This window comes from Amphichorda felina (assembly GCF_050947745.1).
Source record: "Amphichorda felina strain 45539 chromosome Unknown scaffold_8, whole genome shotgun sequence".
Taxonomy (NCBI): Eukaryota; Fungi; Ascomycota; class Sordariomycetes; order Hypocreales; family Bionectriaceae; genus Amphichorda; species Amphichorda felina.
This window is the reverse complement of record NW_028145042.1, coordinates 2,313,264-2,336,263: the sequence shown is the minus strand read 5'-3', so window position 1 is coordinate 2,336,263 and position 23,000 is coordinate 2,313,264. Positions and strand designations below refer to the sequence as shown.

At 54.0% G+C, this 23,000-nt stretch overlaps 6 protein-coding genes across 6 annotated transcripts; 5 read left to right on the top strand and 1 right to left on the bottom strand.

Moving 5' to 3' along the window:
• Nucleotides 1-439: 439 nt before the first annotated feature.
• ACO1O0_008394 (ankyrin repeat-containing domain protein) lies at nucleotides 440-4,129 on the top strand (the record flags this gene model as incomplete). The annotated part of the gene is made up of 1 exon (XM_083197758.1): nucleotides 440-4,129. The coding sequence occupies one exon, from the start codon at nucleotides 440-442 to the stop codon at nucleotides 4,127-4,129; it is 3,690 nt and encodes a 1,229-aa protein (XP_083047226.1).
• Nucleotides 4,130-5,030: 901 nt separating this feature from the next.
• ACO1O0_008393 (uncharacterized protein) lies at nucleotides 5,031-5,819 on the top strand (the record flags this gene model as incomplete). The annotated part of the gene is made up of 1 exon (XM_083197757.1): nucleotides 5,031-5,819. The coding sequence occupies one exon, from the start codon at nucleotides 5,031-5,033 to the stop codon at nucleotides 5,817-5,819; it is 789 nt and encodes a 262-aa protein (XP_083047225.1).
• A 548-nt stretch (nucleotides 5,820-6,367) lies between these two features.
• ACO1O0_008392 (uncharacterized protein) lies at nucleotides 6,368-7,302 on the top strand (the record flags this gene model as incomplete). The annotated part of the gene is made up of 2 exons (XM_083197756.1): nucleotides 6,368-6,471; nucleotides 6,510-7,302. 2 exons carry the CDS (start codon nucleotides 6,368-6,370, stop codon nucleotides 7,300-7,302), a joined length of 897 nt encoding a protein of 298 aa, XP_083047224.1.
• Nucleotides 7,303-15,047: 7,745 nt separating this feature from the next.
• On the bottom strand, nucleotides 15,048-16,850 carry ACO1O0_008391 (glycoside hydrolase superfamily; the record flags this gene model as incomplete). The annotated part of the gene is made up of 1 exon (XM_083197755.1): nucleotides 15,048-16,850. One exon carries the CDS (start codon nucleotides 16,848-16,850, stop codon nucleotides 15,048-15,050), a length of 1,803 nt encoding a protein of 600 aa, XP_083047223.1.
• Nucleotides 16,851-18,390: 1,540 nt separating this feature from the next.
• Nucleotides 18,391-20,289, top strand: ACO1O0_008390 (general substrate transporter; the record flags this gene model as incomplete). The annotated part of the gene is made up of 3 exons (XM_083197754.1): nucleotides 18,391-18,884; nucleotides 18,934-19,392; nucleotides 19,599-20,289. The coding sequence occupies 3 exons, from the start codon at nucleotides 18,391-18,393 to the stop codon at nucleotides 20,287-20,289; spliced, it is 1,644 nt and encodes a 547-aa protein (XP_083047222.1).
• A 940-nt stretch (nucleotides 20,290-21,229) lies between these two features.
• Nucleotides 21,230-22,954, top strand: ACO1O0_008389 (alpha-keto acid decarboxylase family protein; the record flags this gene model as incomplete). The annotated part of the gene is made up of 1 exon (XM_083197753.1): nucleotides 21,230-22,954. One exon carries the CDS (start codon nucleotides 21,230-21,232, stop codon nucleotides 22,952-22,954), a length of 1,725 nt encoding a protein of 574 aa, XP_083047221.1.
• Nucleotides 22,955-23,000: the final 46 nt, after the last annotated feature.

Sequence of the window (23,000 nt, the reverse complement as noted above, 5' to 3'; positions counted from 1 at the left end):
TCGGCGATGAAGACGAATGGTGATGACTCAAGGATAGTGATGGTGATATGGGAGACGTTGAAAGGCGGTCTCGGAGCCTGGAGGGCGGAATCCAAGGCTGTCAAGAACTGGGTGTGTTGCGCTCAACACGCACTGTGCAGCCTGGTGAGACAACTCGCTGAATGACCGTGCCGCACCCCAATTATTGCACTGTACGGGCCCACCGCATTTTCGATCTCGGATTCTTGATGATGGAAACCGAACTCGCCGAGCACGCGACTCATCATAGACCGAACCCACCAGCATTCATCCAAGCAACTCAGCACTGTACCGAGTCTTGCTAGCATCTCGACACCTGTCGCCCTGCACAATGACCACATCCACAGTATCCTCATAGCCTCCTGTGACCCGGTACCAGGCTACCTGCTGGCTGACGACTGTCGGCTCATCCCACCGCACCATGCCTCAGGATGGGGATTACACGGTGGCATCCCTCAAAGAGGGCCTTGAGTCTATTAGGGACCCCCTGGACGCTGTTGCTCAAGAGGCCTTTGAACTTTCCAAGGCATCCGGCCCCGGACGTGAGGCTGACGACCAAGTTGATGCCTACCATGGCCTGTGGAGGGAACTTCACGAGCTGACCATGGCCCTCGAGGGGTGCTTGTCTAGGCTCAAGGATCCTAATCGCGAAGCGAAGTCCGCCGTCATACAGCGCTCACCGCCGATCCTGGACAGCTGCAAGGCCCTGGCCGACTCACTCACAGACTCGACCCTTGAGACCATCTCGTTGGAGACCATTCTCGAGGCCAAGTCCAAGGCTCTATGGTTCCAGCGAACCATCGCTAATGGTGCTAGCTGGACCGACACCCAGAATGGCCTCCTCTTCTACATGTCCCTGCTGCCGGCCGAGCCCCCACGTGATTTCCAGGCCCTGGGGGTGCCAGCTGGTCAGATTCGCCGTTGGCGATCTTTGAGAAAAGGGAAGCCTTCGGCTGAGGTCGATGCAGATATAGTTTCGTATTGGCTGACGCTGCTCAATGCGGACTTCAATGACCGGGAGCCGGAAGAATATTATAGGGAGAAAATCTTTATCGAGCTCCGGAACCAGGCGATACCGGACTACTCCAAGGCAGCCGTTCAGTGGCCGCGGTACGCTGGCCAGTTTTGGACTGTCCTGCGGCCTCAGATATTTTCCTTGTTCAACTCCTCAAAGTCTTCCAACTTTGTGCAATGGTGCTTGGAGTTTGCGAGGGGAACATACTCCCCTATCTTTGGGGCCCAGTCATCTTCAGCTGGGGCTATCTTGGACCTCACCGACTACCTTTGCAGTGGCGCCATCTCCCCCCTCCACATCGCCTGCGCCTTTGGGCTGCCGAACCTTTGTCGCGACCTAATTTCATCGGGATCTGACATTAATCGGTCTGGGCCGTTTGGGACACCGCTATTGTGTTCTTTGGTGGGCCGTAGAATCTTCGAGTATCGATTCCGTTGTGGTTATGACCTCCCGGTTGACTCGGCTATCTATGGGAAAAAGGATCGTGTTGAAACTATCATGCTTTTGCTCGATGCTGGCGCAGATTGTCGGTACCGTTATCATGTCCCTGGAGACGGACGGACTCGGGGGTGTTCGATCATGGGACCGGCGTTTTGGGCGGCGCTTGCGACGGAGAACGACGACATTCTGCGTCGAGTTAACGCAGGCGGTGCCCGGTTTGACGAGACGATCACGGAGTTTGTGTGGGATCTTGGACTCGAAAAACACTGTTCCGAGCACAAGGAGTTTGCGTCACGCCTCTTTACGTACCTTTTCGATATATACCTGAAAAAGGACCCGTCGCTATCTGAGGGAGAAGCAGATGGTATCCAGCACATCATGGAGCGCGCAGGGCTGAGCTTTTCATGTGCTAATGGAAGAGAGAAAGTCGAGGGTATCCCGGACGATGAAATGGACACCCTCACCGCTTCAATGATGACTCTAGACTGGGCGTTTGGCTTGCGCCGCCTAGTCTTGGACCCCAGGTTCGACCCAAACAAAAAGTCCAACAAAGTCGGGTGCGTCGACTCGTTACTTCACACTGCCGTTGCCGCCGACATACAGGATACCGTGGAAGTCCTATTGAGTGTAGGCGCTGATCTGCACGCTGTGGGGGAGAATGGACGAACACCTGTGATGCTGGTCGAGAGCACTGAGATGCTGGAGAAACTTGTGTTCAAATACGGGGCTACAACAAGAGATATTGACGAGTCTGGCCGGAACCTCTGGCACTATGCTGCGGCCACCAACGATATGGAACTTCTGACGTGGCTTTGCGAAAAAGATCCCTGCAAGTCCTACAACATGAGAGCCGTGTCAGACAAGGGCCGCACGCCGTTGGCAGAGGCATTCTTCTTCATTGAAAGTTTGGTCAACCAGCCGGTGCGCGACCGTTCCCCGGTAGAACCGCTTACTGCTCGCAAGCTTCTCCAGGAATGGGATGACAGCTTGCCCCTGAAGTCTCCCGTGCCTCTGACACACCTAGCAGCCGCGTGGTCCGATTTGGAGCTCATTAACGGCCTCGAGGCTCTCGGCGCCAATTTCCTCCAGCTGGACAAAGATGGCCGCACGGCACTCCACTATCTCAACTTCTCGGTGTCCGCAGAAGTGGTTAGAAGGCTCCAGGAACTCTGTGCCGGAGCACCCATCGACTTCGAGGAGGGTCCAACTCCTGCGGAGACAATCTTCCTCAATTTCAGCCCCCAGTTCGAGGATAGGCACCCGAAGCTCTCGGCGCACCCATCTTGCAGACAGTCGCTGTCAGAAGAAGCTTATTCTCTTCTCTTGAGCAGGGTGAAGATGGACGTTCTCGACTACCGGGACAGGTGCTTCTGGCAACGTTTCTGTGAGAACGTCTTTGGGTCCGCGCCGCCCGATAGGGTAAGGAGGATATCACTGCTCGGCAAATCTATCGCTATTGCTTTCAAGTGCATCATTCAAGCTGGTGCCCTCAGGGCTTACGAGAATGCAACTGGCGAAGCGGCCGTCATGTGCTTCTGGAGAATGGAGTCAATCACATCGTCATCAGAAGACGAGATTTGGAACGTCCAATATTTCGGCCCCTTCATCCTAGCTGTTCTCGAACACTGCGGACCCTTTTATCTGCGAAAATTCTACACCTTGCCGGCAGCCGTCGAGCTCCTGGACGAGGCGGTGGCCGCCCAAGTCGGGCCGCTGGTGAGAAAGCTGTGCTCGGGGGGCGTGTCAGTCATGGGCATTGTGGATGGTTGCGCGACCATGGACCCCCCCCTGAGGCGCGCGCTTGCATTCTGCCCAGACCGGGCGATTATTGGAGAGTTGCTCAAGCATGTCACTGCGGAGCAGCTCACCAAGGAGGGACACACCCTGTTTCTGGCCCTGCTGAGAGTCGATGATGCTCGTGCACGAGCTGAGAAACTCGAGATGCTGCTCCGGAAGGGCATGGACCCCAATTATATGCCTCCATCGGAGACACGCTCTATGCTCGGACAGGCCGCCGGCTATCCGGAGATGGCGCGGGTTTTGCTGGAGCATGGGGCTGACCCTCGGATAGGCTCCCGCGGTGGCAACGCAGCGTTTTGTGCCGTGGTGGTTGGAAACAAGGCCACGCTCCTTGAGATCATTGGGCGTGTCGGTCAGGATTTTCCTTGGACAGAACTACGAGGTGGGGAAGACAACGTCCTCATGGCGGCGCTCGACCGACCGAACGAGGAGGTCCTGGAGGTCTTGTTGGAGCAGACTAATCTCAAGTCACACATTAACGACATGGACTCTGGCGAGACAGTAGCTCACAGGGCGGCTTCACGGGGGTTTCCAGAGAACCTGCGCGTATTGGTCCGGCACGGCGCCGACTTGACTATTCGCGATATGGACGGCCAGACGCCTCTGCACGCTGCATGTATCACACAGTTCATCAACCATGATATGCGCACACCCGAGGACGAGATACCAAGCTTTCCAGAGTGCATCGAGTTCCTTGCTGAGAAAGAACCCCGCGCTGCCATGATGAAGGATAAGAATGGAAAGACCCCTTTCGACGGTGCTGCGGGGTGGGGAGCGGAGGAGTATATTGCGGCGCTGAAAAGGGGTCTCGCTGTGAACAATGGGGAGGGAAAGGAGTCAGTCTTGGAGGGATGATTGTACTTATATAAGAGGTATTGTCAAGATTGAATAGCGCCAGAAAATTAGCTACGTACTGAATACACAGACAAGTGTGTCTGCTGGTTATAGAACTACTAATACTACCACGCTACCACGAGATCCGGCGTCCTTTTCGACACTGGTAGAATGTTTGTCTTAGCTGACACATACCAAACTTCCTTTCTTCTGATATCTGTAGGACCATCGATCGCGTGAAAACCTATTCCTAAGCCATAACAAGCGCAAACAGATCTTGGGTAAATTTCAACAATCTCTTTATAGGAAATGATTACCTGATTTGACCGCTTTCAAAACGCCCCTTCACCTTATGGAGTGATGGCTGTTGTCACGTTAGCTGAGGCTTTGGTAGTTGGGGACTGGCTTAATCCACATCACGTTTAACTCCACCACCCACACAGCAAAGTCGAGTATTAATCCGGACTATGAAAGGTGTCTAAAAATAGAGAAAGTAAAACCGGTCGGTTTATTAAGTTTCTTGTAGCCCTGCCCTATCGATTTGAACTCTCTTCGTGTTTCTTTACAGTCCATCCGTATACCTCTTACCATCGTGGCCTTTTCTCTACCTATTCGACGACCCTATCTCGGACGCAAATCCGCCTCGTCACCAACGTTAAGGTCCAAGGAAACCCACTTGCTAGCTACATTCCGACCCTAGAGTGCAGTCGAAAGGCTCACTCTCCTAACACTACTCCCGACCGACACAAGCTGCCAGAAGCTACAGGCTACGATTCTGAATCTCATCAGTGCCTCCTAACATTGATCAGAAAGAAACGGAAAGAAACTGAGCATACTGAACGTGAGTGACATTGAAGAAGTCCTAGGGGGGCAATGATTCACTGATCACAAAACCGAATGCTAAGTTAGGCCCGAGAGAACAATGGACCATACAGGCCGGCGTCATAGCCCCCGCGGAGGGCAGTTGGGAGAAGCCAGCTGCGAACGGTCCGAGGGAAACTTCAAAAACGACTCCTACGATGTGAACCATGAGGCCCGTAGCGGCGACCACGTTAGAGTCCTTAACGATGTTCACAACGAGGACCAGAAGGAGGACGGCTCCCTTGACGACACCCTTGGAGGCTACTATAAAGGCTACCTTGGCGACTACCTTGACGGCTACAATAGCGGCTACCATAACGGGTACCTCGGTGGCCACGACGAAGCCTACGAGAATGGCTTTGACAGTGGCTACGCCGATGGCTTTGACAGTGGCCACATCGATTGCTTTGATAAACACGCCAATATTAACCCCGAAGACATTGATCATCTGAGACAGCCCCAGGGACCGCGGTTTCTGGCCTGGAACGGCATCACCCCGCACTACAGCGATGGAGAGTACACAAATGCGGAGCGGGAGTGGCTATGGAACACGTTTGGCGGAGAGGAGCGCTTCCTGTGGAAAATCGGGCTGGACTTGGACAATAAGAGGCACCGCATTGAGGCGAGAGCTGTTCTCCGGGCCATGATAGAGGATGACAAGTTTGAAAACTGGATGTTGTGGAGGTATAACGGAATCCAGACTCCCGCATGGCCCCCTCCCATTTCGCCACCCACCATAGATGGTGTTCCCGTGATCCTGGGTTCCGAGGTGCATGTACGCGTGTATAGCTGGTATACGCCCAGAGGGTTAAAATGGACGCGGATCATGATTGAGGATATCGGCGAGTAAACAGGGGCTGACATAACGGGGAGAGGGATAAGACACTGTTGTTACAATACTATTGCGAAATACGGATTATACCGATAAAATACGGCGGAAGACCGAATGCGGTGCAGTCCGAGTACGGAGTAGCTTCACACGGGTTGAGATCCACCACCAGTTCAATCTGACGAGAGCCTCACCAAGCCGAGATCCATCGCATCGTGCTAGAAATATCCCCGCGGCTGCACATGTGACTCGCGCCGACGCGTCGTGCAGTCGCGTCTGACGCGTACCAGAAGCCCCGCTTTTGTTAGCAGTCCCCACTGGTCATTTCCCAGCCACCAGCTTTCAGCTTTCAGCCTCGCCTGACGTCGAGACCCTCTGCAGCCTGCAGGTTGGTCCTTCCCGTATCTGGCGCCCGTCGCCAAAGAAACACGTCCAATTGGCGCCATTCCTTTTCCGAGCCGTGGACCTCTGCGAATCAATCAGCGTCCTTCTTTTCTCACTCCCGTCTCCTTCGCTCTCTCTCTTACACTCTCTCCAACACGCCCTCACTCACCCATCCTGCTCTCAAGATGCTCGGCGCCAATCCCACCAGCAACTACACCACAATGGCCTGGGGCGTGCCCGTCACGGGCCGGAGCCCGGATTGGGTCTTCTCAGAAGCCTCCAGCACCCAGTACGACCACCCCGGTTACACACTTGCGAAGTAGACAGCTCTGTGAACAAGATTGCTGACGAACTCACCAGTCTCACCAACGACCGCTCGTGGTTCGAGAGCGACTTTGTCGAGATGGACTCTCAGATCAGCAACTCCAGCGCCGCGATAGCCAACATCCCCGTCAAGGGCATCGGCTCCGTCATCCTCCCCGTCAAGCAGTCCCTCGCGGGCAACGGCAGCTGCGCCGGCGCGAGCCTGCGCCTCGAGAACGTCCTCTACGTCCCGGACTACCCCTGCAACGTCATCGGCGGCCCCATCCGCGCCATGGTGTCCATCCAGTTCACCTCGCTGACTCCGCGCGGCGCCATGGTCTATGGCGACGGGTCCATTGCCGCCATCTTCATGCCCGGACGCGACTTTTACCAGGTCATGCTGCGCGAGAGCCCCCTGGCGCCGCCGCTGGGGAGGTCTGTGCTCGACGAGCATCCCGAGTACGGCTTCATGCTCTGCTTCACATGGCCGGAGCAGGAGCAGGCGCGGTGGAGGTGCCTGCAGTCGTCGCTGCGGTCGCCCCCGAGGCCGGTGGGGAGCTCCTGCGCCAACGAGTTCATGTCCTCCCTGGGGCGCACCTTTCATGCCACCGGCGCTATGATGAGCGGCATCGAGCAGAGCTGGTCGGGCATGTCGAGCTGCATGGAGGTCGATAACCAGCAGCGCAGCAGGAAGCGCGGCGCACCCGAGGATGAGTCTGAGGGCTCGCCGAGGCGGGTCAAGAGGACGAGGGGCGTGGACGAATCTGACTTTCGGCCGCGCCGGATCTTGCCGGCGGTCTTTTCGGGGAGGGCATGATTTTTTTCTCATTTCGGCGTGTTTTTTTTTTCCGATTGCCAACTGGGGCTGGAGTTTCAACAGCAAAAGCTGAAAGCACGGGGGCAAGAGCAAGGACAATTCGCTCTTCGGCGCATCAATTGGGGATTGAATTTGGCAACCCGCGGGATGCGAGGTTGAGTTTGCATTTGCTACTGTGTATCACCATCGTATTTAGTTAGCATCGTGGCTGTTGTCAAGCCACGCGGAACCGGACCGCAAGACTGCATGTAATATAAACCTTTTTGACAAAGGGGTTGAGGAGCCCTCTGTGATGGTGTCTGTGATTATTGCACAGGGGGATCAACTTTTCCAACCGTGGCGCGATTCGTTCCGTTCCTGAGTTCAATTGCACGAGAGCCAATGGCCATCGGTGGATTGGAATGCGGTTTATTCTAGTCTAGGAACCATGACGGCATGGCTTGGTATCATGCCCGGCTCATTCCCGACAAATTTATTGTGGTCGGTGATGGGCAGCTTGTGCCTATTCCATCATGCCTTGTGGATCTCTGTGAGCCCGAGCGCGCCGCCATATCCATATCCCTCGGACCCTCACCAGGCTCCTCTCCTTTACATCTTGCCTGGTGTTGACGTCATCAACCCCAAATGTTCTTCCCCTGCGCAAGTATCTCGCACCTCATGGCCTGGATGTACGCAAAAGGCACACATGAACTAGGCTAGTACGCGCATCGCTGCAAAGCCAGAGCTCGCCATTTCAATACTGCCGCTGTCTCGTGCTGCGTTGATCCTGGATTGTGATCGTTGGTCAAGCCCTCGTTAGTGAAGACGAAGCATCCCTACTCCAGGGAACAGGTCATCTCGCGGATGCTGAGGACTACGAGTACCCACACGGTGGGTAGAATCGAGAACTAGATGGCGACGAGCTACACGATGAACCCTGTGGCGACCGACATGGTGTACTAGTACTCCCCGACGAATACCCACCTGAACCCAAGAAGCCGGGTAGCTTCCGCCCCATTGTCCTCGGGTTATGCTCTCGCTTCAGCCTCTGTTTCGCAAGAATGATGGATTTGTCTGAGCGTATTACTACGCTTCCAAGAAAAAAGAAAGGGGATGGTAAATGTCTCGCCCTACCCCACCGTCCTCCGACCTCAAGCCCCGAGCGCCCCACTACCGGCTCCGGATCCTCCACTCCCCCGATTCTACCTCCGGTGGTGGGCTTCAGGAATTTAGACCCTCGGCTATTGCTCTTCGTAGCCGGAATGGTGAAACCCTCGTCCCGCCCCAGGTGGGCTGTCTCCAAAGGTTGTGTACACCTCAGCGGGTGGAGCTGGTCACAAGTTCACAACACCACTCACCACGTATGACTTTATTCGCGGCAAAGGTGTCACACCCACACATTCGAGCAGGATGGGCGGGGGGCTGGAGATTCTGGATGGCATTGGAGGGATTTATTCAGCGGACGGTGTAGCTTTCTGCTGGCCACCGCATGTACAGGGCAATGCTTGCAACGTCTCTTCGGCGACTCTCACGAGGCCCCTGACTCCTTTTTATATGACCCCTATCAACACAGGTGTCACACTCTACCTTGGTCGCCTTCACTCTCTAGCTACCCCTTTCCTGCTCTCTTTCTCGGTAACTTTGCCTGATGCGGCATTTTGACCCCCTCACCATAGCCTAATACCTCCCCCCTCCCTGCCCGCCCGCCTCTATCCACTCGTTCAAGGGATCATCCTATTATCACCCAACCCAATCGTCCCAACGTGACCAGGATTTGCCTCAGCGGGTACCAGATCTAATCGGGGATTCCCGCCGTCGCCCCACCTTGCCGATCGCTCAGTGCCGGCGGCTTCCACTCATGCCTGCCTCGTCATAGCATCTAGTTAGAGGGTGTCAAGTTGCTGCCCCGATGGACCCATACTATCAACGGATCCGAGGGATTAATACTTGCTGAAAGAAAAGAAAAAAGCAAACGGATGGAAGTTACGTAAATGGATCGCTCCATTGGCAACTGGATAAGACTGTCACGCTTGGAGATCTGCTTCTGGTGCCTGCTTCGAACCCCGCCAGCAGCTCCACAGATTAGATCAAACCACAGCTCTCTTGTTGGAGGGCTCATGAGTATGTCATGCATGCAATCTTACAGGCTGTACTATTTTCTAGCTGTCAGGAATAGTAGGATCAGAGGCTTGGTTGGCCGTATCCTGTGGCTTTCCAGACCTGGTAATAATAGACATCGGCGCATCGGCGCATCGCCCTGGTGTTGCGTGGATGAATAGCACCGACATCCACATCCACTCGAGGAGATGACTATTAGCCCCCAACACCAGAGAGCGTTATTTTAGGGTCAGAAATCAGAGACTCGAAACCAAAGGGGCGCCCAAGAGGCGCAGTGGTGCTGCGGGACCAGCCTCTCACGGCCACGACCCCTACTCCACGCTCGGTCCCCCCATCTGCATCTTCGCAGCCACCATCTGGGTCATATCCACAGACAACAGCTCCCCCCTTCCCACCGTGAACGCGTCTCCCTAGCTCCGCTGCAGCTCCTCCCGAGTTGCATGCTCGTCACACCCACGGCAACATTCGCAACCAATGGCACCCGTCACCATTGCGGGGTTCCCTTCAGCCTGCCCTCACGCTTATCGGCCGCGTGATCTCACCGGTTGGCTAGCCACGTTGCAGGACTACCCGTCACAGCCGCCGTCCCGTCCCATTCCACACGTCACATGTTTGGACATCAACCATTTGGTGTGGAGAGCTTCGCCAGCCCAACCGCCAGAGGCAGAGGTGATGGTGGCCTGACGAGCTAAGGAGACGGGTGAAGGGGGTTGATGGGGTCTTCTTGGGGTATAAAGGGCGGCCAGCTGGGCCTCACTCCTCTCTTGCTCTTCGTCTCCTCTCAGCCACGAACAACACAGTCCAAACAAATCAACAGAACCAAGCAAACCTCCCCCAACCAAACATCACCAAAAAATGTCTCCCTGGTAAGGCAACCCCTGGAGAGTTCGAGTTTTCCCGTAGTGAAAGGCATCCAAATTGACGAGAATCTAGCACCTGCTCCACCTGCAACTGCGCCGGCTCTTGCGAGTCTTGCCAGTGCTCTTCTTGCGGCGTGAGTAGCCCTCGATACGATCACTCATATCCCTTCAGAATAGGTACTTACACAGACTCTTAGCACTAAATTCCCCACAATGGACACGTATCGGTCTTGGTAGCCTCCCCATTCCTTCGCTCTCAGTCACGCCAGTCCTACCGGCACGTACCAAGCTTCCCCGTATAGCGATGCCCATGGCTCTAGCCCAACAGAGACTGTGAGATGGGATGGGCGGCAGGCCAAGGGGGGAGGAGGATTCATTTCGGGCAGCAATTGTGCTTGGGACATAAACGAGATAGCACGTTAGCATATATAAATGAAAGCCCTTGAATGTTTGCGAGTAGTTCCAAGTCCCAACTATGCAACTGCGCTGCCTAAATGATTTGGCCTAGTGAAGCACTCAAGAAGAATTACAAATGATCAAGTGATAAGGAACGCGCTGATACCCGCAAAGCCCCCATACCGGACGCGCCGTATTGTCGAACTTAGTAAGAGGCAACTTTATCATGTTCATTTGATCATCGGTCACGTCACTTCAGTGAGCAGTGGCCCGTCTGGACCTGTGTATATCATCCTTCCCACCATTAGAGCAACGGTGATGGACGTCTCCACTACTTTGTTAATGTCCATAGAGTCAACTTACAAGAGAACCAAAGGTGTTCGCTTGGAATAATGTCGTACATTACATACCGAAGAATATATACGTGTATAGTTCAACATGAAGATGGACTCGATCATCACCGAGGACGCGATGGCATACAGCTTCTATGGTAGTAATGAATATTCATTTTTCCTAGAAGGCCTTCTATCAACACTACTGTGATATTATATTGTCAAATAAGCCGACGATATCTATCTGGATAGTACGTATTATGGCAATAGTAGAGTGCATATTACGGCGATATCGAAAAACTACCAATAGCAAGTAGTTTCATTCAGCTTGGCAAGATCCACTCTTATAATCACGTTAATAAGCCATAGTTGCGATCTCATAGCACGACAACCTCGTAGAGGCTTGTTGGTTTCCAAGCTCTACCCAAGTAGAGCAAGTCCATCCCCTCCATCGTGTATAGTCCATCTCCTCCCTCATCTCCCACAACCTAGAAAGCCCCTCTCCCCCCATACCAACTTGCTCCTAGTCGTTCCTGGCCACCTACGATCCTCTTCCCCTTTCACTAAAGGATGTGAGATGGCGTTGGAAGATGGGTCCCGGGGGGGGAGTAGGGAAGGGAGATCTGGCGGACAGCACGTCATGTAGCGGCTGTCCCTTAGTCTAAAGATCGTGACAGGAAGTGAAGGATAGACTCTAGAGGCGGTAGAATGATGCCAGATACGTAGGAGTGTGATAACTGCTAGGTATGAAACTTGTTGCCGGAGTGACCCAAGGACTTCCTCGTGGAGCAGCTGCTCGGTGCCTCAGAGATGGCACCTAGGGAGGTTAATCTTTGGGGCAAGTGGTCAAGGGCAGAGATGTAGACGGACAATGACACGCGGCCACTAGAAGGATTGGATGACATCTTGTAATGATGAAGAGAGAGGGAAAAGAGATGAGTGAAAGACACGAGACGTGGAGGTGAATTTATACCCCCGGATCTATTTGGCCTCAGGCAGGCACTAACATGATTATCAATCTCGCAGCTAGCAGTCACTAGCAGCTTTCACCGCGAGGATCCTTTCTCAGGTCTGTCACGTTAAGCAATCCGACTTCGTGGATAGGTATTGAGCACACGGGTCCTGCGCTCCTATTGGACAGTGAGCACTGGCAATTACCTGCTCGCACCTAGCTCGCCCAGGTTTGTGAGTTGCAGCTGTCCACAGTTACACAATATAATTAAGTAGCTACTACCTTCCTATGGGAATGAACTGGGGGTCGGTCCACCTGCAGATAATAGGTAGGCTTGCGCGAGTGTCTTGAAAAAAGGTCTTTAATGCCCCCTTGGCTCAGGGGCCCTAGACGGTTTGTGACTCTCCAACGATAATTAGTAGTCCTCAATGAGTATCCATGGAAAAGCAGAGGCGAGGCCTACACAGTTCTTTATTAAAACGAGAATATTGTTGGTTTTTGGGCGTTATTGGGTGTAGACAATATCATGGGTTTAGAAACTAGAAGCATGGAACATCACAACAAATGAGTTTGTAGACTATGCAAGTAATTCTGACAGATATGAATGAAGCATCTGCCCAAATCCTAGTGATAGGCAAGAGTGAGAAGACGGACAAGTATATAGACCCCAGTCGTCTATATTCCCACTTTTTGTTGTGGGTTGTTACCACTCAACAGGTGAGAAAACGAGGATGCGGAGTAGAAAGAAAATAAGTAATTAAAGGATATCACTGTGTTTTGAAGGCGAGTACTCATACAATACACTAAAGAATGCTCAAATATCATGCGGAAGGATCACCACATGATTCGTAGAAAAATACTCACATGATATACAAAAGAATGCTCAAATAACAAGTGGAAGGATATACATACAGCACATAGAATAATATCATTACTTATGATAGTAACAATCCTAGAAGCGTCCCACAAAGAAAACTCCGGGGAAGCTGGAACCACGCGCGGATACCCCCATCCGTGTCTGAACGGGCCCACTCCAAGGGCCTCTGGAGGAGAGCAACGAAGCTCTCTCAAAATTGTAGCAGATCCTCATCATTATCCGCAACAGGATTAACAATATCATATTCGCTAATCCACTCCTCGGCACTTTGCGTCGCATCTAGTCGACGTCTCTTGTTGAAGGTGCTGGGCCTCGCACCAGCCGAGTTTGGCTCGTCACCGTCCGTGTCGTCCGACTGTTCTCTGGCCTCTCCCTATTTGAGGTCTGGCTCATCCTCACATGGCTTGAAGCGGAGACAATTTCTTTGCAAAGACCGACTGCCAAATCTTCCTCGTCGGCGTCGGCGTCGAGGCTCGCCAAAACCTCGACCATCTCATCGATGCCCCAGATCTCGGTGCTGTCCTGCAGCACTAGGGTCTACCCTTTTCGAACTGGCTACGACTCGTCATTCTCACAGCAACTCGCCAAGCCACTCGACAGCCCTATGCTAGTGGGATTGTACTAGGAGTCATCATCCTATTTGGCCCTATTACTGGTATTTGATAGGCCCGTGGTATTGCGCGAGAGCTTAGACGAGTCCTTGAGGCCACCTCTTGTGGTAGGCTTAGGGGCACTTCGAGAAGGCCCCGACTCTTCACATTCACCACGAATTGCCGTGCCACTCGAAAGCGCTGCTCCGTCTCGGCGAAACTAAGACGTGAGATCGCCGCGCTGACTACCCTAGCATCGAGATCGGTCATGTGAAGGGCATCTCTAGCGTCCTCGAAGAAATCATTTTTGAAGACATTGTAGAAAAGGGTCGCTTTGAAACGAAATAAATAACGACTGGCGAAACGTAGAAGCTAGTTACGATCTGTCTTGTTGACTTGGCTCCTCGTGGAGACCCCAACAGACTCGTGGGGCTGCTTCGAAAGCACGATGTAGCCAAGAATTGATCGCGTTGTTTGGAATATGATATGTATGATATTTGTTAGAATAATGTCTTTTTCATAGCTTACAGTATAGTCAGCTTAGCACCACGTCCCGTGTCCTTTTCCCTGAAAAGGTTGCTGGTAGCGTAGAGCGCTGGATCAACCATTGCGGCTGGCTCTCGTGAGGGTCCAGCCGACGCTCTGTGAGGGTTTAATAGTTTAGCATCTTTCGACATCGTCTTAAAACCAAATTCGGCTGGGAAATGGTTAAAAAAGTCTTGGGGTTGATGCGATGAAATCATCACTATATGAATGAAGGTGTGAAGGTGATTTAAGTGAGATGAATTGTTAACCCTGTTTGAAAAAGGAAGAAGGTAGAATTTGGCAAGATCCCGAAAACTCTTAACTTCCTTGCAACCCCCCCTTCCCTCTACCACGAGGAATGGTCCATCTTCCTGCCCTCTGTGAAAGCCATCCCACGTTTTTGAGCTTCTTTGTTCATGCTTCGACCAAGTACTACCGGGTAGGCAGGAAGGCGCATTGCAGATGCTTCATTTTGAAGGTGCACGTGGATCAACTAATGAGATTACCGATCAGGTACTTCTAGATCTTACCTGAGAGTCGCCCGATGGACACTTGTGGAATTTGAGAGACATAAAAAGACACCCCTGAACAATTGCGCATGAGGTGCCGTTCTAGAATCAAGCAACTACTTGACGAGAATCTCCAGAAAAGCAACAGCATTTATCTGAGCATCTACTATCGCGAAGTCCGTCTACGCTACCCTATAGAAAGCAAAGGACCTCACAGACAATTCCGGTGAGCCTATTAATTCTTGCTTGCTTTTTACGAGTATGGTTTCCCGGCGAAGAAGAGTCGTTTAGGGAAGCAACAAGAATCCATCTGAAGATCATTCATCAGTCTTGTTATGGTCTAGGCCTTTTTTGTGTCATAAAAAAGCATGGGCCGCGTATGCTATCCGTGAGCTAGTAGGGTATCCTTGCTTTCCCTGGATTCCTTCCTGTCATGTTACGAATACCTTGATTTAGAAACACCCCCTAGACCTAGGCATTTTAGAATTGTCACGAGTGGGAGTTGGCTCAAAGGTTCCAGGGACGGGATCAAACATTGTCTGTTGTGGCCGACTGGGCACTATTGACTAAACTTGTGTAACCTAATGCAAGTTTGTAACTTAATCGCTTAGAATTTGACAATATACGCGCGGCCCTCTAGCGGCGCCAACTTCTCTGCAGCCTCCTTGTTCCCGTGTGTCGCCGCAATCGGCTCCAACTTGAACTCGGTCCCCTCGGACAGCCCAAGCTCCTTGGCGTCTGGCACCGCCCACGGCTTGTCCTCTGATGTGAAGTTGAGCACGACGAGCGCCTTGGAGCTGCCTCCCTGCGTCTCCTTGAGGAACAGGTGCAGGTCCTTGTCGTCCGGCCGCAGCGTCTCGTAGTCGCCGTAGACGAGCAGGTCGGCGTGCTCGCGGCGGAACGCCAGCATCTTCTTCCAGTAGGACAGCACGCTGTTGGGGTCACCCTGCTGCGCTGCCACGTTGATCTCGCCCGCCAGCGGGTGCGGCTTCATCCACGGCTCCTTGATCTCCTTGCCCGCCGCCTCGGCTACGTCGGAGAAGCCGCCGTACTTGCCCTTGCTGTTCCAGTTCATGGGGATGCGGCTGTGGTCGCGGGCGAGGTACTGCAGCGCGTCAAAGGCCCGGTCAATCTCGGCGGCGTTGTCGGCGCCATAGCGCTCCTTGACCATGTCGATGTAGAGGTAGCTGTTGAGGTCGAGGTAGTTGGCGAGCGGGTATGACTCCTTGGGCGCGTTCACGACGCCAATCTCTTGGCCTTGGTAAACGTACTGGGTGCCGCTGAGGCAGGCCTGCATGAGAGCCAGCATCTTGGCGCTGGCCTCGCGGTGGCGTGGGCTGTCGTCGGCGAAGCGCGACACGGAGCGCGCCTGGTCGTGGTTCTCGAAGAAGACAGTGGTCCAGGCGTCGGTGCCGCGAATGAGCGCCTGGGTGCGCTCAATGGCGACCTTGACGTCGGGCAGTGTGAAGTCGCGGGGCTTGACGTCGTAGTGGTGGGCGGTGCCGTGGCCGAGGTCGACGACGTCGAACTGGAAGACCATGTCGAGCTGCTTGGCCTCGGCGCTCACGTACTTCAGTACCTTCTCCATGCTAGGAGTATTGGGCAGCTCGCCCACTGTGATGGCGCCGTACTTGGCCAGGATGGCGTTCATCTCCCCCAGGTACTCGTGCATACGGGGACCATTGCAGTATACCGGCCCCGCAGGCTGTGTAAAGGAGTTGGGGTCGACGATGGGGGCGTCGGGAAGGCCGGGGGGCTTGCTGTACATGTTGACTGTATCGACACGGAAGCCGTCGACGCCGCGCTTGAGCCAGAACTCCATTGCGGATTCGTAAAGGGTTTTGCGTAGCTCCTCATTCTCCCAGTTCAGGTCGGGCTGCTCCTCGGCGAACAGATGCAGGAAGTACTCGCCCGTCGACTCATCCCACTTCCAGACGCTGCCGCCACCAAAGTTGGAGCGCCAGTTGTTGGGCGGCAGGCGCTCGCCGGTGGGCGAGAACTTGGGGGGCTGCCATATGTACCAGTCGCGCTTGGGATTATCCTTGGATTTGCGCGACTCCTGGAACCAGGGATGCTGGTCGGATGTGTGATTGATGACAAGGTCGAGCATGACGCGCAGACCGCGGTTGTGGGCCTCACGGATGAGGGTCTCCATATCTTCGACGGTGCCGTACGGGCGGTAGACATCCTCATAATTGGAAATATCGTATCCCATGTCAACCTGCGGGCTGTCAAACATCGGGCAGATCCAGATGATGTCGACGCCTAGGTCCTTGAGGTAGTCGAGCTTGGAGGTAATGCCGGGGAGGTCGCCGATGCCGTCGCCATTGGAGTCGCAGAAGGAAGCCGGGTAAATCTGGTAGATGACGCCATGCTTCCACCACTGCTTGACGCGCGAATTGACTGTCATTTTGAAGATTGCAAGGAGAAAGTAAAAGGGTATTGGGTTCGGTTCAACCAGATGGCTGCAACCACATCTGGCGAGTCGACAGGCCGTCAGCTCTTAAATGCGCAGTCACCGGTGCCACCGGTGGAGAGATCTCCGCACGCGTGGGCCAGAGGGCAGCATGCGCCTCCACGAGACCCTCTCGGCGAGCATCATGTTCACGACGTGAGACGGCGATAACGTTGGCCTTTTGACAGTGGTTGCGACGTGGAGAGTAGTTGAGTGTCGGGTCGGTCCGACAGAGGGGTAGATGTGGGGGAGAAGGTGGAGCCAGGAACGCTCTGGGTGGGGCTGGACGGATGCGAGTGGCAGAAATTGGAGATGGTTATTGGGCAGGCGTCGGTCCGACGAATGCTGAAAGGGGAAAGGGGTCGACTGCACGTTTGGCTCGAATTTTCGCGAAAAAGGACCGAGACCGAGAGGGGAGCACCTTCCGTATGTCGGTCCGACGATGGGGATTGGTTGGCCGCTGGGGTTGTTGGGGCTAAGAGGATTCTGGGGAAACAACTGGAGACTGGAGAAGGTGGGTGAACACTGGATGGTGATCCCCCAGAACCCACAGAAGTCGAGTCAGCGAATTCAATCCACAGCAATCGAAAAATCCCATGGGGACCCCGATTCTTGATGGTATTATGGGTACTGAAGCCATCGACCTACATAGTAGCCGATAATGATAACTAGCTAGAAGAATGGTAGCGGGTCTTGCGCGAGTGATTGCCGTCGGCAGTCTACCGGCAGTCGACAGCCGCGGGTGAACCACACCGACGGTGACCTACCTACGAGTGTCGTCGTACTACATGGCAATAGTACTATGGATACTCCGTACACAGCATGGAATAAGCAACATTGAACATCTCGTGGGCAACTGTCTTTCGGCCCTTTGCTGCAGCTCACGCCACTGAGGCCCCAACTAGTCCAGGACGCTGGGACTTGGAACTTGGCAAGCAAGGTAATAATGGCCGGAGCGACAGACGGCACCCCCGACGGCCGCCGTGGTTTCCATGCTGGGCCAACACAGTTTCGAAGACATCGAGAACAGGGACAGGCTGGGGGTATCGGACCTCTCATTGGCGACGCCCTCGGTCTTGCTCGGCCCTGCACATGGCACTGGAGCAATGAGATCCTTCACCCCAGGCCCCCCGTTTCCCCAAATTGTCACTAGCGTCGACGGCACTGAACCACGGGGTCCTCCGCACGACGGATGGGGACGATCTGGCCATCAGCACAGGTGGATTTCTCAGACAGTTGGCGACATTCCTTGCCGCCTCGTTCCGACATTCAAGTTTTGGCAGCTCCCCCTTTTGGTAACTGAGGGGAAGGATATATAAGGCTGGATGCGACCTCATGTTTCCTAGCCTCCGACGCCTTTGTTTGTCTCAGCATACCCAATCCGCTCCTTTTCTCAGTCGTTTCGTTGGCGAGACTGAGGCCTCAAGGCGCTACGATCAACGTCTTCAAGACGCTTCACTAATACTACACGACCTTGACCACCCACGCGCCCATCATGTCTTACGCTGCTGAGCAAGATGGCATCCGCCGCGTGTCCGTCGTCAATGCCAACGTGGACAAGGCGACGGCCCAGGAGGCGGCCCAGGCCGTCGAGATGGAGCAGAACATGGGCCTCCTCAAGTCGCTTAAGCTCTATCGCCGCGCCTGCTTCTGGTCCATCTTCCTGTCGACTTGCATTATCATGGAAGGCTTCGACAAGACCCTGATCAACAACCTCTACGCCTACCCGCCCTTCAAAAACAAGTTTGGCGAACGCTTGCCCAACGGCGACTACGAGGTCACGGCCGCATGGCAGGCCGGTCTATCCAACGGCGCTCTGTGCGGTGAGATCATTGGTCTCTTCGCTACTGGTATCATTACCGACCGCTTCGGCTACCGCAAGACGCTCGTCGGCGCGCTCACGGGCTGCGTCTGCTTCATCTTTGTCATCTTCTTCTGCCAGAACCTCACGCAGCTCCTCGTCGGAGAAATCCTGATTGGCTTGCCATGGTTCGTGTGCATAACTCGAGCACTATATTGTAGATACTGACCGTCTTAGGGGTGTCTTCCAGACTACGGCGCCCACCTACGCCTCCGAGGTCTGCCCTGTTCACCTGCGTGCTTACCTGACCACATACGTCAACCTGTGCTGGGTTCTCGGCCAGTTCATCGCCTCTGGTGTCCTCCGTGCCATGCTGGCCCGCGACGACCAGTGGGGCTACCGCATCCCCTTCGCCCTGCAGTGGATTTGGCCGATTCCCCTGGCCATCGGCATCTGGCTCGCCCCCGAGTCCCCCTGGTGGCTCGTCCGTCGCGGACGTCTCGAAGATGCCAAGCGGTCTCTGGAGCGCCTGACCACGCGCAATAGCCCTGTCGAATTCAAGCCCGACGAGACCATCTCCATGATGGTTCATACCAACGAGCTGGAGAAGGAGCAGACGGCAGGAACCTCATACATGGATCTGTTCAAGGGAGTCAACCTCCGCCGCACAGAGATTGTCTGCGTCACGTGGGGAATGTAAGTGCCTGTTCTTGTCTCTTGCCTTGGTATTTTGCTTTAGCAGTTGCGACTTTCGAGCTGCCAAGTTGCGACCCCAAATCCCCCACGTTGCACACACCGCACTCGTGTCACCGTTGCGAGATGCCCTCAAGCCTCCCTCCCCTCACAACCAACACATTATCAAGTTCTCGAAGTGAATTACTCGTAAACTAACTCTTTTAAAGCCAGGCAATGTGTGGAAGTTCGTTCATGGGATATTCGACTTACTTCTATCAAAATGCCGGCATGGCCGTGACGAATTCGTTCAATATGTCGCTTGCGCAATACGCCATTGGAGCTGTTGGTGTTCTTGCGGCCTGGACGCTTATGCTACGCTTGGGACGTAGGACACTGTATCTCTATGGGCAGCTGATCATGTGCGTTTTGCTCTTGACGACTGGCTGCGCCTCGTTTGCCGGAAAGGAAAACGAGGCCGCGCAGTGGGCGATTGGCAGCCTTCTGCTGATCTACACCTTCACCTACGACTGCACCGTCGGGCCCGTCTGCTACTCTCTCGTTTCGGAGCTGCCAACGACGCGTCTTCGCAACAAATCCGTCGTCATGGCCCGAAACTTCTACAACATCTGCGGCATCGTCACCAACATCATCACCCCGCGAATGCTCAACCCTGGCGCGTGGAACTGGGGCGCCAAGTCGGGCTTCTTTTTTGCCGGAACATGCCTCCTCTGTGCCATCTGGACCTTCTTCCGCCTGCCCGAACCCAAGGACCGCAGCTACTCTGAGCTTGATATTCTGTTTGAGCAGCGTATCAGTGCGCGCAAGTTTTCCTCGACCTATGTCGACAGGCTGGACGCGAACATTCAGGACGTGCAGGGCAAGGACGACGTCAAGGTGGAGTATTCTGAGAAGAACTAAGTGGCTATATTTGCCAGAGACTGGTGGTAGGGATATGATATGGGGAGTGTTGGGGCATATCAAGGGTGTTCCAGGTTTCTGATACGAAGTATCCAAGTACTATTATAATTCTACTACTTCAATTTCCTCAGACAATGAGTTGTCCGGTCCATGCCACCCGTGCCAAGTATCCTGCCAAGGCCACTCAGACCATCTCTAACACCTTCAGCACCCTGAACACTGCCGCCGCCGCCCTCGGTGGTGTTTTGGCAAAAGTTCATCTCTAGCAGCCTGATTATCACCATTCCTTCAACAGACGCATTCGCCGCATTATGGTGATAGTTGATTAGGTTACGACTGTTAAAATCTTCACTGGAAGAATCACGACTTAATCAAACAGGCTCCGACCTTGGTCAGATGCTACAGCACACTACTACTTTGGCGGGTTGTCGGGTGAGCTGAAATACTACGTTTACTCCTCAAGTCCTTTAAATTCTGTATACACAAATGTGCCTAGCCATGAGATGAGGAACACCTATAAACTCGGCCGGTGCTGGCATCATGTCTTAAAATTATGCCTGAAGTAGTGAATAATCTAGCCGATGCCTCATTCTCGGATCTATCCCAAGGTCTGGTCTCAGATGTAGCCAACAACCTGGTCAATAGCCTAGCCGCTAATCTAGTCGATGATTTCATTGACTCATACAGTCCTACATACTACACTACCCATTGGGTATCATATGCTACTAAGCAGTGTAGTACTAGTTGCTGACACTGAGGAGCTAGACACGGCAGAAGCTCTTGGCCTCTTGATAGGTATCTAAGGCATTTCCTCCTCCTCCACCCTCTCCTCCTATAGCCCCTGCTTCCTCGCCCAGTCTTTCTTCCTTGAGGGCATCGAGAAGTCCTCTTCCTGCTCTGAACCCCTTGAGTATTTTTTTGAAATTTCCCACGTAAGAACATGAAGCTCGGAGAATATCTCTTTACCCGCCTCCGCCAACTTGGCGTGGGTGCCATCCATGGCATCGCAGGCGACTACAACCTCGACCTGCTGGACCATATCGAGCCTTCGGGCCTTCTCTGGGTTGGGAATTCCAACGAGCTCAATGCCGCCTATGCCGCCGACGCCTACGCACGTATCAAAGGCATTGGCGCCGTCCTTACCACCTTTGGAGTCGGTGAGCTATCTGCTATCAATGGCATCGCCGGCGCCTACGTTGAGCGGGCCCCCGTTGTCCACATCGTGGGTGTCCCTTCGCGCACATCACATGCGAAACATCTTTTCGTTCACCATACCTTCAAAGATGGCAACTATGAACGCTTCGCGCAGATGCACGCCCATGTCACCGTTGCCCAGGCGCGCCTCTGGGATCCTCGCACAAGCCCCTACCAGATTGACCATATCCTGGCCCAGTGTCTACATCACAGTCGGCCTGTGTACATAGAAATTCCAACTGACGTCGTAGATGCGCCAGTGCCTGACGACTGGGTTCTTCGAAAGATTCACATGATAGATGCCACACCAGCTTCAAACCTAGACCGTGTTTTGGATGCAATCCTTGACAAGCTTTACGCCGCAACGCACCCTATCATTATCCTCGACGGCGAATCGAGGCCGATGGGTGTAGTTAAAGAGGTTGAGCAGATAGTAAAATCTACCAACTGGCCAACCTGGGCAATGTCATTTGGGAAGACCATCTTGGACGACGAGAGTGTCTCGAACTTCCACGGCGTCTATGCTGGCGACTACGATGACCCAGCGGTGCAAACTTTCGTCAAAGATGCCGACCTAGTTCTGTGCTTTGGGCCTCACAATAGCTCAAGCAACACCTTTGAATATTCAAGCATCCCCAATCCGGACATCACCATCTCCTTCCTAGACACAGAGGTCAGGATTGCTAACCTCCTCATCCGCGACGTCCCCGCAAAACACATCGTGTCGCTCCTTGCTCAAAAGCTCGACACCTCTAGAGTTCATCGCTACGAGCCATACCCCAGCCTTCCTCGTGATACCAAGCTCCCCTTCTCGGAGGTAGCGGACTGCCTAGATGCGCCCCTGTGCCACGATAAGGTATGGCGTCTCCTCGCAAACTTCCTTCAACCAGGCGATATTATCCTTGGCGAAGCAGGCACTTCAAGCTACGGCGTGTGTGAAATGCCGCTTCCAAAGCACTCTCGACTCTTCGGTGCCGTCACCTGGCTCTCCATAGGATACATGCTCCCCGCCGCCCAGGGCGCCGCTCTCGCTCAGCGAGAACTAATGGCGTCGCAGAAATACCACGGCATCAGCGATGCGCGGACGGTGCTCTTCATGGGCGACGGTAGCTTCCAGATGACAGCGCAGGAGCTTGGAACTATCATCCGACACAACCTCGATGTAGTCTTCTTTCTCATCAACAACGACGGCTATACCATCGAGCGGTGCATACATGAGCGCAAGCAGAGCTATCATGATATTGCGAAGTGGCGTTACACCCAGGCTCCTGGATTCTTTGGAGCAAGTGAGAGCACGTACACGGCGTCGGTAAAGACGTGGGGGGATCTGGTGCAGGTGTTGGGGGATGAGAGACTCTGCCGTGGGAAAGGGTTGCGGATGGTCGAGATCATTTTGGATCGAGAGGATACGCCAAGAGGGCCCCTACGGCGACTTATGGAGGAGCAAAAACGTGCAGAGCCCGAGCAATAGCAGGTGTTTTAAGCTTATCCTAGGAGTTTGGAGGAGAACATCTAGT